The sequence below is a fragment of the Phragmites australis genome, chromosome 16, assembly GCF_958298935.1.
Source record: "Phragmites australis chromosome 16, lpPhrAust1.1, whole genome shotgun sequence".
In the NCBI taxonomy this organism is placed as follows: domain Eukaryota; kingdom Viridiplantae; phylum Streptophyta; class Magnoliopsida; order Poales; family Poaceae; genus Phragmites; species Phragmites australis.
This window is the reverse complement of record NC_084936.1, coordinates 19,868,481-19,886,544: the sequence shown is the minus strand read 5'-3', so window position 1 is coordinate 19,886,544 and position 18,064 is coordinate 19,868,481. Positions and strand designations below refer to the sequence as shown.

Here is an 18,064-nt window from a genome sequence, read left to right as displayed (position 1 = left end):
TATATCTATCTAACAAATATTATGACTCCTGGGTATATTCATAAGCTACCCGTATTTAGTCAATATTTTAGTTCTATTGTGGGATGATTCGTCACGCGTACGCTAAGAATCAACTGTATCAGAGTTAAATTCAATCTAATTTATGCACGTGCATTTAACTGAAAATCCATCATGCTCATAAAATTCTTATGAAACCATATTGGGTTAACATGATTTTTGTTGTTGCATGTAGGAAGACACGGGCATTTAGCTATAAACAACTAAAGAAGGTATGTTTATTTTGGTTAACGTGAGTTGTTGCACTTTTGTCAGTAGAGCAATGGAATAGATTATGGATTTCTCATAATGCATATCCCTATGTAGCTGGTCCTACTGATGCATTGTTATTTAGTTTGTGTTTTCATTTCAACCAAGACAATTTTCAAAATATTCAAGCTTGAAGCACAACCGCTAATGCTTGACACTTTCTATTACAAAGAGTACTCGTTTTGTAGGAAAGAGTTTTTTTTGGTTTGTTGCCTTTTAGTTTTCAATGCCCTCAGATCTACTATTCTATTAGGTATGTTCGTTCATCTGTTCTCTCTCTTGCTCTAAAAATGACAACTTCTTATACACATTTCAAGCTTTGAATTTGTGTTTGCCTTGTGATTACCGAATAGACATGTTTTTTATTTGAATATGAATACAAAGCAGTCTATTGTTTTTTTGCCGTGTGATTGCTGAACGGACATATTCTTGTTTGCCTTGAGATTACCGAATAGACATGTTTTTTATTTGAATATGAATACAAAGCAGTCTATTGTTTTTTTGCCGTGTGATTGCTGAACGGACATATTCTTGTTTGTCTTGAGATTGCTAATTTTGTCTATGCTAAATGGTTAGAAGCACTACATAATGGCTAATTTGAGATGAACAATTTTGTGTTGTTGTTCTATTTTTTATGCATATTCTAGCACTACATAGTGGCTAATCCTAGCGCTTGCAAATGGAAAATAAATGAATAATTAATAAAACTTTTAGTTAAAAAAATTCGTTAAGATAGCGCCTTGTATTACATAATTTTTTCTTCATGAATACAATACGCGTGTTATGAAGCTAAATAAATGTTTGTACTCATTATTTTATTTTTAAAAATGTGACTTTCATGCAATGTATTAGATGTGACGTATATCTACGTGCATGTATAAAAATTGTGCGTGTATGTCGTACGTGCATAGTTAGTAGTCAAGGTAAATGCGCGTTGATGATCTAACCGTACAAAATTAAGTCCCCGTTTGGAACTTTGCAAATTCATGAGATTTATGAGACAATTAGATACCCCGTGAAAAATCGTATGAAATTCATGTGTTCCAAAAGAGATGTAATGCAGCGGCATGCCAACTCCATACCTTTTCTTTTCTTTTTCCCGGGAAATGGCAGAGGTTCTGCCTCAATTAATTAAGATGGGAGGAAGGTTTATGGAGGTTATCGATTTACAAATCTATGCCACTCTCTAAAAAGCGCACATAGAGTCGCTAAAAGAAACGCCTCATCCCTGTAAAAAAAAAGCGTACGACTCCTCTGGTTGATATCTTCTACCATGAGTCCAGCCACTTCGCTTAGTTGTTTTGTTGAGTTCTGAAAAATTCATCGATTACTCTTCTTACAAACGTTCCATATATATAAAAAGGTACCGTTGAGGTCAGAGAATCTAATTCGTTCCATACAGAAGTAATTAAGACCCCATTTGACATTCGCCTAGATATATACCCGTGGTGCGTTCTCTGTCATTTGGATGACGTTTTTTCTTTCGAACAAGCAGGGACTTGCTTATTCATTGCTTTAAGAAAGAGGTTACATAACAAAACAAAAGGCGGCCGTACCCGTCAAAGAAAAAAAGAGAGAAAAGACTGCACAGGAAGAACAGAAAAGAAAGCTAAAAGAGCCTGAAAAAACTAACTTGTGGCCCATGAGCGAAGTCGATGACCGTACCTGTCTGCTACCATTAGCACACGCACTCCTTGAGCTTTCTGGCTGCACGCAGCAGACTGCAATTAGCAGCCAATTCAGTTCACCGCCCAAAAGCCAAAAAGATGCAAAGAAACCAAGCGTTCTCTAGAAAACCAAGACAGAAACATGTGTTGTTAGGAGATCGTCTTCTCGATCGGCTCATTAGTCGTCGTTCATGTGGTCTGTTAGGTCTCCGAAGGGACGGTTTACCAAATAAAACCTTTCTCTAAGACTGAAACAAATGTAGTATAGCATAGAATAGTAGTAGTATGGTATAGAATAGTAGTAGTATGGTAGAGCTCTCACATACTTGTACGGAACGGCGTACTGCTGTGTTGTACTTGTACGGAACGACGTACTGCTCTCACACATGCTGGTCGACAAAAGAAGCCCAGGCCATTTGCAGGATCAGAAATGGCAAAATATATACTGGGTAGTACGTGTACGTATTACATGGACGATCAGTGACAACAGAGAGGTAGCTGCAGCTTCTTCAGGTACACGATCGATCACTTCGTAATTGGTGCTAAAACAAGGAGCTGTGGTCAGAAGGCGAGGAAGAAGCGCTTGTTGTTCCTGCCGCGCGCGATGGAGTCGGCGGCGTCGAGGTTCTTGGCGATGAGCTTCCGCGCCTGCCGGCTCCGGATCTCCACCCGCATGCTGTCCGTCTTCTCCACCTTGTCGTACCCTGCCGCTGCGGCCGCGGGCGCCTTCCTCCCCGCGCCGCCGTTGCCGCCCCTCTTCCCGCCGCCGGCCCGCAGCCTCGACTTGATGCCGTCGACCAGCCGCCCCAGCTGCCCCAGCATCACCATCTCTTGGTACGGATGGTGTTACGTGTATATCCTGCAAGAAACATCACCCTGACACAAGTAAGCATACATGATGAGCGAGGGAGCTCAACCTGCACAATCAACAAGAAGCGGAGGTCAGATAAGATACCTAGGCGGCAGAGCAGAAGCAGAAGCCAAGAGACGGCAGAAGAGACCGAGCACCAGAGGAAACCAGGCAGGTTTGTACCGGTGGTGGCTATGTCTATGGCCGCACAGGACACATATCAGCTCGCAGCTCAGTCAGAGCCTTCCCTTCATAGGAGAGGATGACAGGAGCGAGATGCCATGAAATAAACGCAAAGTAGAAAACGACATGAAAAGAATTGAATGAAATGGCTTTTGATTAAAGGGAAGGAAAAAAGAAACAAAGGTTGACGAAACGAGTTACGTACGTGATGGCGAAAGAGATCCGCTGGTTCGATCCAGAGGAATCAAATTAAAATCGTTGCGTGAGGAATATGGGCTAAGCTGGTTGCGGTCAGACGGGTGCGTCCATCCGCGTGGACCAAGGCCCCGTCATGAGCTCTCGGACGTGCCTGAAGCCCAGCCAGAGCCAGTGGGAGGAATTATTGCCGCGTCGCGGTCTGGCTTTGTGCTAAGGCGATGCAGTTCGAGCGTGGGAAATCTGGGCTGTCAAAAAAGATTGAGGATCGCGAGCTCGGCTCATCACATGCTCGATTCGAATTTGGCTCGACTGGAAATCGGGCAGAACCCGAGCGAGTTTTTTTTATTTTTATATTTTTTATTAAAAATTTAAATAAATAGATTCTCCGTAGGAGAATTTACAAAATTAGACGTCTGCAGCCCTCTGCCCTCTGAGAGAGCAGTTAGAGACCCTAACCACCTCCTGAGAGGACGGCAGGTCTAACCGCCCCCTCAGAGGGCGGCAAGGGGGGCTAAGGGGGCTAACCGGTCAATACAAGGATGAGGAAATAATGTAATTTTTTGTGTAATTGAAGAAATAAAAAGGAAGGGGTTTAAGGAAATTAAGAATTTAAATTTGGAGTAGGTTATGTAATAGTCACAGAATAAAAAATCTGTAATTAGCAGTCGCAGCATTTTACGTGGGTATGGGGTGCGAACGAGGACAAATATAGTATTAAACAAAGGGTGAAAATATTATAATACACTGTAACCGCGACAGACATGATGAGAAAACAAAGATGGCATGTATGGTTCGCACTAGACCTACTCATTAGTGCGTCGATCCTAATCATAACATACCTTAGGGAGGAAAAGTATGTCGGGTTACATTATGTACTCTCTACTGAGTGCATCTAGGATACTTTCCCTTTCGGAGGGCATCGGGACCTACTGTCTTAGCACGGCGGGCTCTCTCCCGCTTCCTTTCCCTATCAGCCTCCCGAGCCTGAGCCACGGTACAGTCGTGCGCCGCCTTCCTCATGCGCTCTTCTTCCTCCCGCTTGAGGCGAAGTTCTTCTTGTTGTTGCTCGTACTCCCGACGGGCGTACGCTTCCCTTCTCCACCTCATGTTCATATCGACCCACTGCTTCTGTGAGTCATTTTGCTCATTATCGAGCCACTGAATAAAATCACAGAGGGATGGAGGGGACTGAACAAATGGAATAAGATGAGCGGTTAGTAAAAGAGGGTGCAAAATCAGAAGAGATGAGGTGGATATCTGTTATCGTACCGGTCGATAACCAGTTATTGCATGTTGAGACTTGTCATACTCGTAGTTGGCACACATGAAAAAGCGCAGCCCATAGGTGTATGAGATGTCCTGCGACTCGCGGAGCTTACAAAGATCACCACAGAAGCACATTGGTGGTTCGAGACCTTCAGGTATAGTAGTCCCCTAATATTTCTTTGGTGTGCTTGATGGAGCTCAGGAAGACATTGCACTTGAGAGATATGAGAAATGAGTGATGCTTCAACGTAAGGAGGTTCAGCTATTTATAGTTGGGGGAGGCAGGAGCATTAGATTCGCTCTTGAAGAAAGGAGTGAGGGCAGGGGCGTAGCTGGTGGCAGGAGCATCGGATTCCATTTTGAAGAATGGGAAAGTTGTGTCATTGATCATGGTCAGAGATTCCATATTTATTGGTACCTGTGTTGTCATTTATTGTTTGGAAAAAGCTGGGTAGTGTTGTCACATCTTGTTTAAAGCCTGCGCAAGGAGGCATGTGTTATCAAGTCATGGTTAAAGTTTAGTAGTGTGGTCACTTCTTCATTAAACGTGTCTGAATACGAAATGCATTTACGACATGCTAAGTCGACCATACAAAGTAAACGTGTCTAAATACATAGGAGTATATCACGAAGCGAATATGCATATGTAAGTTACATAAAATGTAAAATTCTACTGCTACCTCCCTCGTTGCCGTCGCCCGTGCGCCCCATCGTGGTCCCGATGCCGCTGGTTAACCCTCACGTGACCCTTGGAGTAGGTGAGGGGGTCGGGTGGACTGACGTGTCTGGTAGGCCTAGTAGGGACCACCGGTGTCGAGGCCTCGTCCTGCGTGGGCTGTGTCCGAAGGGGAGCACTGGAAACCTGGGACCGCTGGAGGATGTCGTAGTCAGGTGTGCCCCCGAAGAAGTCACGGACGAGGTCGTAGGCGGTGTCCGGGCCAACCTCATCCTCCTAACTAGGGTAGGAGGATGTGAAGGCTCCGCAGGCGTCCATATGTACTGGCTGGAGGGACCTACGAACAAATAATCACGTTATATACGAACAATGTGGTATTGGAAGTAGTAGTAAAAATTGTATAATTGTACCTGCGTGGTATGACGGTGCAGCAGAAGAAGGTCATGCTGTCGTGTCGTAGTATGGCTTGTACGTTGCGGGCGGGGTCGGGCGTGGGGCCACCAAAGACGGACCGGCCTCGTCACCGAAGTAACCTGAGCACAATATTAACTTATTTTGCTGAAAGTATTAAAAACTAGGATGAAGGGTGCCGCCAGTACCTGAGGGTGGACGCACCAAGCTCGATCTACGAGGCTGCGTCGAGACTTATGCAGGTGGACCTAATGAAAGTTTAATAATCAATGCAGTAGTAAGTAAAGGATATTGTTCAATATTATTCAAAAGTATAATTCGTACCAAGTTGCTCCGAGCCTCCATGACGTGGTAGAAGGGGCTGTGTGGGTGCCGACATGGATGAACGATGGTGCACGTCTGACGGCCGAGACGACTCGGCGTGGACACCACTGGACCTGGGAGGCGCCCCTGCTACATCTGTGGTAGATCGGCTGGAGGTAAGCTTCAAGGCGCGCGCTGTCTTGTCGAAAACCCGCTTGATGAAGCTCGCAACATCCGACGCACTTAGGTGGTGCCCTTGCCGGAGGCGGTGAACTCTATTTCCTTAATGTGACAATTATGTTCCTTAACTATTGAGCATTGCCAGTAGTCCACCCATTTCCCTCTGAATGCGTGCACCCGCCAAGGGCACTGAGGCACCAAACACTTCACATCGTACTCTCTTTTAGTGGATTTAACAACCTTGAATTGCCTACAAAGAGACAACAACCAGAATTTCACTGTATCAATAAGTGCCTCTTTTGTAGGATACATAGCACCCTGTGACACCTCGTTCTCATGGTACTGCCACGGTGTCCGGTCAGCCTCGCTAACCATCAGCTTCGAAAATTCATGATCCCTCAACTCTGTAGGAACTGGAGCATTACCTTCCTCGTCAGACGAATCCCCATCGGCAAGGCCTTCCTCCAACTCTTTATCCTCCAAATCTATATCTTCAATGATGCTAGGGATGTGCTCCCCTTTATCAGCTACACCCATCGGTTGCAGCTCTGGAACATCACCAACTTCCTCCCTGAATCTGACATTAGCCGCCTCTGATTCATCTTCCATTGCCTCACTTGGTCCTGCTACTGCTTTCGCAGAGTTCACCTCATTTTGATCTTTCAGGTATGCCTCAGCTAACAAAACAAGCGGCATGCCACGTTCACAACATATATCTATATACTGCCTCAAAGTTGATGTGGCTTCGATGGGAACAAGCTCACTAAAGTATCCATGACTAGCATGGCTGAGGACAGCTTTCAACTTCAACTCATGTTGCTGCAGATCCAGTTGGAAAAACTGCATGAGCCATTTGCACACACCCACAATGGTCCTCTCATTAGCTTTACTAAGCCCCTTCATGACATGACGAAATCCAGACAAATCTACACCGTTAGAACCGTACCTAATTTCACCCTCAGCATAATATATCTGAAAAATTAATTTATCTGCCATCCCTGGAAACACCCGCAAACATAACCAATGTTAAGACAATAAACTATATTTCTAATTATCGGATAAAATTATTTCTAAATGATATCCTAGGTTCGCAAATTATCATATACTGCTACCTCCTACGTCCACAGGTACAACCCCAATATAGTAAAAATAATATACTAAAATAATATTCTATATTGCATTGCTATGGTACAATTTTCTAAATAAATTTGACAATTTTCTAAATCCTAGGTCATAAATGTCTAAAACCTATGTCATATACTACTACTGCACTAATTAACAACAATAAAAAGGAAAAAAAGACTTACCCAAAATTATTCTTCAAATCCGCGCCTCAAATGCAGCAGGACTTCGCCGACCTCTCTTCCTCCCCTCTCCTCTCCTCTCTTCTCCTCCCTCTTCTCAACTTTTTCTTTTTTCGGATTATAATGAAAATTTGGCTATTTTTCGACCTTTTTATAGGAGAGGGCGGATGGGCGAGCAGCGCAGCGCGGCGGGCGGGGAGGCCCCTTACCGCCCTCTGAGGGGTGGTAAGGACCCCTACCCGCCCCCTGAGGGGGCGGTAAGGGAGCCGGTCGGGCGGGCAGGCCGTACCAGCCCCCTGAGGGGGCGGTTAGGGCCTCTAACCGCCCTCTCAGAGGGCTGCAACCCCTGAGAGGGCTGCAGGCGTCTAGTTTTGCAAATTCTTCTGCGGGGAATCTATTTATTTAAATTTTTAATTAAAAAATATAAAAATAAAAAAAACTCGAACCCGAGCTCTATCCAAGACTCGCGAGCTTTAACCGAGCGAACTCGAATAGTTCGAAGAAGCTCGTGTATGAAATAAATTTGCTCCCCTTACCTACATGAGGTCCATTGGCCCAAAGCCCAGTAGATAACTCAATCACGTTTCCGATTTCCCAACTCGATACCATATCAGATCTAGTAGCTACGTCCACTCACGGAACCTTGTGGAGGCCAAAATGGGCCCCAGGCCCCCTTTTGCTGGCGCCACAGCAAGGCACTGTAGGGGCTTGCGTGTGGCGTATCCTCGAATATCGGTTCCTTGCGCTAGTGCCGCTTCATGATTTCCCTCTCCCCCTTTGTTTTACATTACGTTCCGCCATTAACTGCGTCACGCGTAACGGAAGAAGATAAGACAGTCTCGACAGCAACACATCATCGATCACCCTATCTCCGCTACCACTACGTAGTCCCATCTCGTCAGCTCTCCTCCCAACCCCTTAGTGTGCCGCCTCTCCTCCCATTCTCGTGGATGGCTGCCCCCACCCTCACTCCTCACGGTCACACATCTTTGTCTCGCCGGTCTTCTGGCTCACCTCGTCGTGCCCATTATTGACTTTTCCAGGCTCTGACCCTCCTACCCATAAGATCTTCGAGTTTCAACGAACTGAGCTCATAGTATGATCGAGCCAAGCTCAAGCTTGATCGAGCCGAGCTTGAGCTTACCTTGAAGCTCGAAGGCCAAATCAAGCTAACTCGGGCTCGGCTCGCACACATGTCGATCTCAAGCCTGAGCACCTAAGCTCGCTCGAGCTTGAGCTCGATTTGTTGACAGCTCTAACAGCAGTTTTATTGCCGCTTTCTGTCACATGACATTACATGAAGTGAGCTGCTACAAAGCATCGAACGGCTGTTTGGAATGCATGAATTTCGTATGAATCTTGTAACTATTTCACATGAGACTTCCGTTTCTCTAGGAATCGGGAAAAATCCCTGCTTTTCCAGACGAGGCCTGAAGGTCCTGCCTCCCTTAGTTTTGCACTGCTGTGATGTCAGATGCATATCTCAGGAATGAATGAACAGCTAGCTCAATTCAGGAGCCAAATGGATGGATGATAGTGGTCATTTTCAATACAATTCTCGATTTCGGGACATTTTACGGTCGGCCCACGACCCAACGGGTCCAGACTCTAGAGGAGTCCCGGTCCGGAGCCATCGACCCCACCGGCCTTCTCGCCGTGCACCATCTCCTCGGTGGCTCCTCCCCTCTCCGCCATGGCGGCCGTGGCGCCTCCTCCCGACAACCTCGACCCGCCGCCGTCCACTCCCCCCTCCACGGCTCCCGCCGCGGCGCTTACCCCGCCCCCCACCGCCACCTCCACCCCGCCAAACCCCGCAACACCCAGCCCCACGGCGCCAAGCCCCAACCCTAACGCGCTCCCCGCCCCCGTCTCCACACCTCCGGCGGTCGCGCCGCCGATGCCCCCCGCGCCGATATCCGTCACCACCAGCTTCCGCCCACTCGGCGCCCCGCCACCGCCGCCGCCGCACCAGGTGCCGCAGTACGGCGCGGTGCCGCCGAACCCGGGCTACCCCATGGCGCAGCCGATGCAGCCGCCAGGCGTCCCCGGCGTTATGCCTCTTGGCGCTGTGCGGCCTCCGGCCATGTACGCGCCGCCGCCCCATCCGGGCGCCTACCTGCCGCGGCCCGGCGCTACGGTCCCCCATCCCGGTGGGTCCCCGATCTCCATCTCAATCTCCGTTAACATCTGCGGTACTGCGACGGTCTTTAGTAATTAACGATGATGAATCTATGTCTCGCCTCCTAATTGTATCTGATGTTACCTCTGAACTTTCAAGGCGTTCCATGGGATGAAGTGTTGGGAATCTGGTGGGTTTGGGGGGCGGGGGGAGGGAGAGGATTTGTGCGTCGGACGTTGGCACGGTCTTGGTTAGGGTTTAGAGGTGCGATGCTAGTGGTTTAGTGTTAGAGAAACTGGGATCCGCTCGCTTGATAACGATGACCGGATATTTCTCTGCTACAGCGGTGGTCGTGCCAGCCGTTCCTCCACACGGCGAGAGGTGCCGGCTCATGTTTGATTCTGCAGCTCTAACTGAAGCTCTAGATCATTTGCTCCCTCACTGAGTGTGGTATGCCGATGTTTGAATTTGAACTGGTTATATTTACATTGTCTAATTGATTTACATGCTTTAGTTCGTCTCATTGCTTAATTAGGCTCAGTTTCTTTATCTACTTAGATCCTTCAGCAGTGGCTTGTAGCTTGTTCCAAAAACTTGCTAAGGTATCATGATTTCCCGCTGCTTAATTTTCATGTCGACTATATCTTTTTTTCTTTTGGTTTCATTTACATCACTTGTTAATAAGAAGTCTAGCGATAGTGACACATTTTCTTGAGCTTTTATATCTGAGTAGCATTGCAATGGTGTGAGCTATACCAAGTTTTGCAAATAACCAATACATGAGGCGATGAGAGGTAAGGCCAGCTTTACTTAGCTCTTTTACATTTGAGCAGAATATTGCTTTTGTCGATGTTCACTGTGCTCTTTTACTTAGCTCTTTCAGCTCTTTTTTTATGCCTTATGGTACCTTCAGCATTTCCATATGTCTATACCCTCAAATTCCATATGTGTTTAGGGGATTATTTTGTGCACTATGTGTTTTACATCTTGGGTCGTTACTAATGTCATAGCATAGATGTCTGTCTATCTCTGCAGGACTGCCTCGTTATCCCGCACCATATCCTATGGTTCGTCCAGGCTATTATCCACGTCCAATGCCTCTGCCTGGTGTTGTGCCAATTCAACGACCACCAATAATTCCTGGAATCCGTGGTGTTCCTCCTGTGGTAGCTCCAGCTGCCAGACCACCTGCTTCAGCTGTTACACCAGCTGATAAACCACCAATTGCTGTTTACGTTGGGAAGATTGCTCCAACAGTAGACAATGATTTCCTTCTTTCACTTCTTCGGGTATGTGTTCTTTTCACCTATGATCTTAAGATGTACATATGAAAGGGTTCTTTAGTAGGCAAATCAGCCACCTGTAGTTTTTTTCTGTCTAATGTTTGATCATGTTCAGCTTTGTGGACCTATCAAGAGTTGGAAGCGTGCCCAAGATCCAAGTAATGGAAAACCTAAAGGTTTTGGCTTTTGTGAATTTGAATCTGCTGAAGGCATCCTTCGTGCGGCACGGCTTCTTAACAAATTGAGCATTGATGGGCAGGAACTGGTGGTATGTATCATTACCTATTTCTTAGGTCACGACTTTGATGAGTCAAAAAAAAAAAGTTTTGGCTAGCATTTAGGTTACATTATATGAGCTGACGTACAGAACTGTATGACTTGATGCCAGTTGACAACCATTTGCAAGCTTTTGCTTTACTACCTTGCATGTCCCATATTGGTCCATTCCAAAACTCCAAACAAGAATCGTTAAATTTTGTTTTTCATCGAGTTACAGACATGTTCTGGATTCTTTTGGACAGAGGGAAAAGTTGGAAACCAAAATGTATTCTGATATAATCCGAATATTTTAGGTCCTAAAATGGGCGGAGACCAAAGTTGGAGAACAAGTAATAGTTTTCCTTTGTTTGTAAGAATTACTGAGTGTTTTGGTAGGGATTGATTTCTGATACCTTCAACCTGAAGGCATGCTAATCATGGAGTATCTATCTGTATGCATATTTGCAAACATTTTAGTGACACTCAAAGCGACGCCCATTTGTAGTTGATGCGCCGCTCAAGGTGCAAGTGGTACAAGATACACCAATCGGAGGTCTTGATCATATATTTGAGAGAAATGTTCCCTCTAAGACCATTTCCAATCATATTCCCTTCATTTCGTTCCATTCCCGATTCCCTTCCCAGTTTCTATTCTCTTTATTTTCTCTCATCTCCAACAGCTTCCCTTTGAAAGGAATCGTGAAGAGAAAGGAGAAAGAATCCTGTCCTGAAGGGAATGACCCTGGGAATCCTGTCGTGAAGGGAACCGTGAAGGGAAACCGTTGGAGCGCTGAAGGGAACGAAAATCCCTTCACGACGGGAATTTTGCCCCTGAAGGGAAGCTGTTGGGGCTAGTCTAATCATTATGGTTCAGTTAACTGGGTTCTCTGTGACTGATAACTTTATTTGGAGGTCACTATTTATGGTTACCCGCATATTACATAAGTTACTAACTATTGAATTGGTCCTGCAGTTTCATTTCTCTTTAGCACTATTTGCTTCAATACTATACTTAGCTTCAAAGTTCTCCATAACAAAGCTTATTCTAATTTCACTTATTTGAACGGGACATTAAATGAGGTTTTGGTTGCTGTTTCAAATTTGTTGACTTAACCTTTGTTCATCCTGTTAATTAAATGTTTATTTTTAGTAGGTTCTTAAACTAGGATAATTATATTTAGTTCCTCATTTTATCTTTCTTCACACCAGATTAATATTAATGATGCCACCAAGGAGTACCTGAAGAAACATGTTGAAGAAAAGAAGAAAGCACAAGAGAAGGCCAAAGAAACAGAAGATGGAGGTGGGGAAGGAACTGTTGCTGTTGCTGATGCTGAAAATGAATCATCAAAACCTGTTTCTGATGAATCAGATAAGGATAAGGGAGATGCTGGAGAAAAGGACAGTGAAGAGAACACTAAGAGATTTGGGATTGTTACCGATGAAGACTCCGAGGCTGATAAGGATGCTGCAGAAAAACTAAGAAGTATGATTGAAGAGTGGTTAAAGACTAGACCGCCGCCCCCACCTCCACCAGTTCAACCATCTGCTGATAGCTCTGGTGTAAACTTGACAAAAACTGGTACAGAGTGCTGCTAATTGTGATTCTTTCTTTGCCTGATAATTGCATTGCCTTATACTTTGTTGCTACTGCAGATTCTGTTGATAAGAATGATGCTGACACCGATAAAAGGGCAGTTAATGAAACTGAAAAATCAGAAACTGGCTCTCCTGATAGGAGGAAGGATAGAGAGCGTGATAAGGACAAACGGGACAAAGAGCTCGAAAGATTTGAACGTGAACGTGAGCGTGAAAGAGTCAGGAGGGATAGAGAGAAGGATCAGAAGCATAGAGAAGTAGAAAGGTTTTACAGGGATCGTCTTAAAGAGTGGGAATCTAGGGAGAGAGAGAAAGAATATCAAAGACAACATGAGAAGGATCGAGAAAAGGAAAAAGAACGTGAACGCAGAAGGGAGATCATGAAGCAGGAAGATGAAAGTGACGAAGAGGATAATAGGAAAAGAAAACGAAGGAGTAGTAGCACACTTGAGGAGAGGAAAAGGAGGAGGCAACGTGAAAAAGAGGAAGACTTGGCAGATAAAGTAAGAGAGGAAAAGGAAATTGCGGAAGCAAGGAGGCAAGCTGTAGAGTTGCAACGGCAGGCAGATGAAGCAGCAGCTGCTGCGGCGGTGGCAGCAGCCGCCTCCGCCGCAGAATCTGCTACGCTTATGGAGGTTGATGGTGATGATGAAACGGAAGAAAATGCACAGGGAAAGCCAATTGTTTTGGAAGTTGATAACATTGCGAGTTTTGCTAATGGTGCTGGTGCTGGTGAGTGTGAACACTTTCTCTATTTATTTATTTATTGCATTTGCCATATTCCAGTTTTGTTCTTTCTTTTACTCGACTGCACAGGTGATGGAATTCATAAGGACAATAATGCTGATGAAACAAGCATGACACCTGGTCATATTTCAGATACCAAGCAAAATAGCAATGCTCCAACAAAGAAACTGGGTTTTGGTCTGATTGGCTCCGGCAAACGGACTTCTGTTCCATCAGTTTTTGCTGAAGAGGATGACGAGAATAATGATGATAAACGGATAAGACCTTTGGTACCTATCGATTACTCCACTGAGGAGTTACAAGCTGTGCCGGCAAACTCTTCTACTGGGCCAAACATCGTAGCAGCTGCTGAGTTTGCCAAGCGCATCTCAGTTTCAAATTCAAAGGAAGAGAAGACTGAAATCGAGAGGGATAGGAGTAGGAGATCCAGTGATAGATCGATTCAAAGAGATGATGAGGATGTGGCTCGTGTTAATGATGAACGAAGCGAAAAGATGAATGATCGAGAGAAAGATAAGCCCAAGTCAAAGAACAAGAAGATCCTAGATGCAAAACAATTAATCGACATGATTCCCAAGACGAAGGAAGAGCTTTTTGCCTTTGATATTAACTGGGCGATATATGACAAGGTAAAATCAAATTTATGACCTTGCATTATTATTAACTTGGAAGCTGAATAATCTTGTGTTCTTTCATCTGTTCTCAAGTTATTTTCACTACTTAGCACTTATTACATGCATGTTATTTCTGTTGATATTTCCACGACTGCCTTTGTGTTTGTGGGGCTAATCCAAGAACAGCCGGTGCTGTTTTCGTGAGTTTCTAGTTAGATTTGATTTGTTAAATACCCTAAAATATGTGCTCATGAGTTTGTTGTTAAACCAGTTACTTTCTTCATGCTGCCTCTAATTCACAATTAATTGATGAAATATCAGCTGTTAGGTTACCCTGGAAATAGGAATACATGTTTTTTGTTTCTTCTGTATATTTTGTCTACATTATCCAATTTATCCATGTTTTTTGTTTCTTCTGTATATTTTGTCTAGATTATCCAATTTATCTTCTTGAGCATGTATTTCTGTTGTGGTTGTATTCAACACTGTAAAATGGTTCATCTTTTGATGCAGCATGAATTGCATGAGAGAATGAGGCCTTGGATTTCAAGAAAGATTATCGAATTTCTTGGTGAGGAGGAATCAACTTTGGTGGATTATATTGTATCTTGCACCAAAGATCATGTCCAGGCAGAAAAAATGCTGGAGCTCCTACAGTCTATTTTGGATGTTGAGGCTGAAATGTTTGTCCTTAAGATGTGGAGGATGCTTATATTTGAAATTAAGAAAGTGGAATCAGGACTATCAGGAAGAACGAGGGCGTGAGGTTCAGCCTATCATCCTGTATAACTTTTCCGATTTACTTCTCATCAACTGTTTTCTCACTTGTAAGCTCATACTGTACTAATAACATCAAAAACCATTTTAGTGGGATTGAATTGATGATTTCCATTTCTTCCCTTGTTCGTTGTAGAAATGTATATGTGAACCGATGATATACTTTGCATCATAGCATTTTTTTTCCTGTAATTCTGGCGGTCGCAGACCCCTTTTACTGATACGGTGGATGATGAGTGTCGATGCTGGCAGTGGGCACAAACAACTTCCGAATCCTCTACATACATTATCCGTGTGTACAAGTTGCTCGTAGTTTAGTTTTCTCCTAAGTTCATGTACGTGTACTTTCTGTAACCGTGGTAGTATCTTGGAACTGTTTGTGCCGATGGTAGTCCCGAGTAGATGAAGTTTCAGCTCTATTCAAAAGGGTGGGTTGGGGGATGTAAAATTGCATTGTTTGTTAAAGATCATCTCCAACAATATATATTGCTGGTATCTATAAATCTACATGTTACTAATAGATGATAATATAAAATTAATATATGCCCACATGTAATAGATTGCAAGATCAATGAATTAAATGAGTAAATTATCTATTACCTCTTTTTTTTTTATACTTGTTTGGGACATTGGTTCGGTCTTCAATGCATGCATTTGATTATTACTTTTTTAAGTATTTGTTATCTAAAGTTATTGAAAATATAATCACATGAAAATATATTTTACTACAAATTTACTAACATCATTTTCATATGACAACTCTTAATGTTTTTTTATATTCGGCCACTCTGAATGTATGATGTCTAAAGGTAAAAAGGGATTGGATAGTAATCTAATAGTCTATTTTTTATATTGCTATTCATATTTCAATATGAATATGAACATTAATCTGAATATAAATATGAATCCGCATATAAATACGTATTGGATTCAAAATTATATGTGAATATCCTACATCTTTAATAACAAATTGTGAGATAATAAATTTATTTAACATGATCATGATGACAATTCAATATAAGGAAGCTTATTTTTAGTGGATTGGTCATCTAGCTTAAGACAAAGCGTCACTTTTAATATAGTATAATGACTTTAGATGATTTTGGACTATTGTATGGAAGATGAAAGGGCTAGATTTATCACTACAGTATATGTGGTATAATATTAAATAATAAAATAATAGATAGGACCGAAAGAATTAAGTAATATATCAAGATAAAAGAATATCATCTAAAGAGTCACTTTTAATATAGTATAATGACTTTAGATGATTTTGGACTATTGTATGGGAGATGAAAAGGCTAGATTTATCGCTACAGTATATGTGGTATAATATTAAATAATAAAATAATAAGTATGATCGAAAGAATTAAGAGCTCAAGATAAAAGAATAAAATTTATGTTACTCATATTTATATTCAATAGAAGCATTTCTACATTTTTCAATACGGCTCCTCACAACTGTTCAGCTGGCAGGGAGGGATTGCGCCATTTGGCATTGACTATGCGTGTAACATTTCAACTTCCGGTAATATACGACATAAGTCAAAGCACACTAAATTAATGACTCCCAGCCTCTAAGATGATGTGGCAGAGGTCTAATCATGTCAAATTCTCCTTAAAAATAATGTGCATTTAATGGGACATTAAGGGTAAGGAAAGGAAGATGGTTTGATCTTTTTTACCTAGTCGAAGTAATTTCTTGGCTCCGGTGTCTCAGAAATTTATTTGGTTTAAGCTCTCTTTTATGTGGACCCGGCTTGTGCAGTCGAATGAGTTCTCAACTAGGAAGAGCATGGTTGAACAAAGAGGATTTTATCGATTGGATGAATCCTAATTGAGATCAAATTCTTAAACATATGCCATCGACCCTCTTCTAAGCAAAGCTGGAGGTTAGCTGACAATAGTATATAATTATTTGTTATGTATTTTATAAATACGGTGTATCTACAAGGGGTACCTATGCCGCACATGTCCTTAACTTATTCCGGTATTGTTCGTAACCACCATGGAGTATCTAAGACATGAGGATAAACTAGCTGAGTGCCCGTACGTTACAACGGAAATACAATTTGCCCAAGATGACATCAAGCATATGCATAGGTATTGCTTACATCAATTGTACTAAGGAGTGATTCTCTAACAAGTGTTGTTGCCCCGTAGAAATTCAATCATATCTTATCACTCTCTGAGAACAAGAGTGAAACAATTTTGATTATCATGACCAATGACTATATATAGATGGGTTAATTGCCGTAAGTCACCCTTGATTTCTACGAAAATAGAACGATGAAAGCTACATAAATTTATAAGATCATTTAGTCAAAAGTTAAGATTGATAGCAGGTCAAAAACTTTTCACTAGAATATTACATGATTGGTTTGGATGTTATGCACACCACAATATTTTATCAAAATAATAGACCAAACTACATGTACAATAAGTTTAAATATCATTTCTTTGGGTGTGCCCGGGCACACCTGATGGCCCTGCTAAATTAACCCTTTGAATCGATACATTGCAACGGGTGACGAGCAAGCCAAATAACATCACTAATGAAATCAAATTTTGATCTAGCTAACTAGAATCTTAGATGTAGAACTAAACAAACATTACAACCAATCTTAGATAGAAATAAGTAAGAAAAAAATTAAATAGCACAGTATAAAAGATGAATTAAGGAATGTCAGTGTGAATACGACAAATTAAGGAGACACAATGATAAGTAGCATATCAAGTCACAACATATATCCATCACAAGTAAAATTAAAACTTTAGTGTTGCATATTCAAAACTCAATTCATCACAACTCAAGCATTATGAGTAATCCATTACTCAAACAAGACACAAGCTACAAACAGATTGCAATTCACAAGTTTGGTCGATATATTTTCATCTTCCAATAGTCACATTAGTTTTGGATACCATAGTCTTGCTATCAAAATATAAGAGGTGAATGTCTAAGAAAATCGGTACAGTTAGTAATGTCTAAGAAAATTAAGAACTAATAAATTACCATATGAACATCTTCAATTAAAAAAATTATGGTATGTACACATCAAACCAAATGTTAATTAAGCACCAGATACTCACACTTCTTCCTCAGAAATTATAATTAAGAACTCTTGCAAAAGTAGAGATGCATCTCCACAGGCACATGTGAAGGAAAACAACTAGAATCCAGAAAGAAATGACTTGCACAGAATAGTCCAAATATTACATAAATTGAAGTGTTATTTATCTCATCATTAGCTCCCTCTAAAATTATGCAATACTATGAAGCAAGAATAAAATTAGTATACAGTATTACTGTATGAGACATC

At 42.6% G+C, this 18,064-nt stretch overlaps 2 protein-coding genes across 11 annotated transcripts; one reads left to right on the top strand and one right to left on the bottom strand.

Moving 5' to 3' along the window:
- Window positions 1-2,261: 2,261 nt before the first annotated feature.
- On the bottom strand, window positions 2,262-3,114 carry LOC133895670 (uncharacterized). 2 transcript variants are annotated; one of them, XM_062336137.1, is made up of 2 exons: window positions 2,929-3,114; window positions 2,262-2,849 (listed from the first exon to the last, which is right to left on the bottom strand). In XM_062336137.1, the coding sequence occupies exon 2, from the start codon at window positions 2,799-2,801 to the stop codon at window positions 2,535-2,537; it is 267 nt and encodes an 88-aa protein (XP_062192121.1). In that variant the 5' UTR covers window positions 2,802-2,849; window positions 2,929-3,114; the 3' UTR covers window positions 2,262-2,534. The 2 variants fall into 2 exon arrangements, with proteins under 2 accessions (XP_062192121.1, XP_062192120.1); XM_062336136.1 differs by having other exon boundaries at window positions 2,262-2,832; window positions 2,929-3,111.
- Window positions 3,115-8,941: 5,827 nt separating this feature from the next.
- Window positions 8,942-14,863, top strand: LOC133894901 (RNA-binding motif protein 25-like). Of its 9 annotated transcripts, none has more exons than XM_062335089.1 (9): window positions 9,354-9,494; window positions 9,808-9,913; window positions 10,022-10,257; window positions 10,499-10,752; window positions 10,862-11,014; window positions 12,214-12,586; window positions 12,661-13,335; window positions 13,420-13,979; window positions 14,478-14,863. In XM_062335089.1, exons 3-9 carry the CDS (start codon window positions 10,251-10,253, stop codon window positions 14,727-14,729), a joined length of 2,274 nt encoding a protein of 757 aa, XP_062191073.1. In that variant the 5' UTR covers window positions 9,354-9,494; window positions 9,808-9,913; window positions 10,022-10,250; the 3' UTR covers window positions 14,730-14,863. The 9 variants fall into 9 exon arrangements, with proteins under 9 accessions (XP_062191071.1, XP_062191072.1, XP_062191073.1 ...); XM_062335091.1 differs by lacking the exon at window positions 9,354-9,494 and having other exon boundaries at window positions 9,531-9,913; window positions 10,022-10,065; window positions 10,197-10,257; XM_062335093.1 differs by lacking the exon at window positions 9,354-9,494 and having other exon boundaries at window positions 9,533-9,913; window positions 10,022-10,065; window positions 10,197-10,257; window positions 10,479-10,752.
- Window positions 14,864-18,064: the final 3,201 nt, after the last annotated feature.

Coding starts and splice junctions, on each gene's coding strand:
- LOC133895670 (XM_062336137.1), bottom strand. CDS start 2,801: ATGGTGATGCTGGGGCAGCTGGGGCGGCTGGTCGACGGCATCAAGTCG.
- LOC133894901 (XM_062335087.1), top strand. CDS start 9,038: ATGGCGGCCGTGGCGCCTCCTCCCGACAACCTCGACCCGCCGCCGTCC. Junction 10,753..10,861: donor TCCTTCTTTCACTTCTTCGG/GTATGTGTTCTT, acceptor GATCATGTTCAG/CTTTGTGGACCTATCAAGAG. Junction 13,980..14,477: donor ACTGGGCGATATATGACAAG/GTAAAATCAAAT, acceptor CTTTTGATGCAG/CATGAATTGCATGAGAGAAT.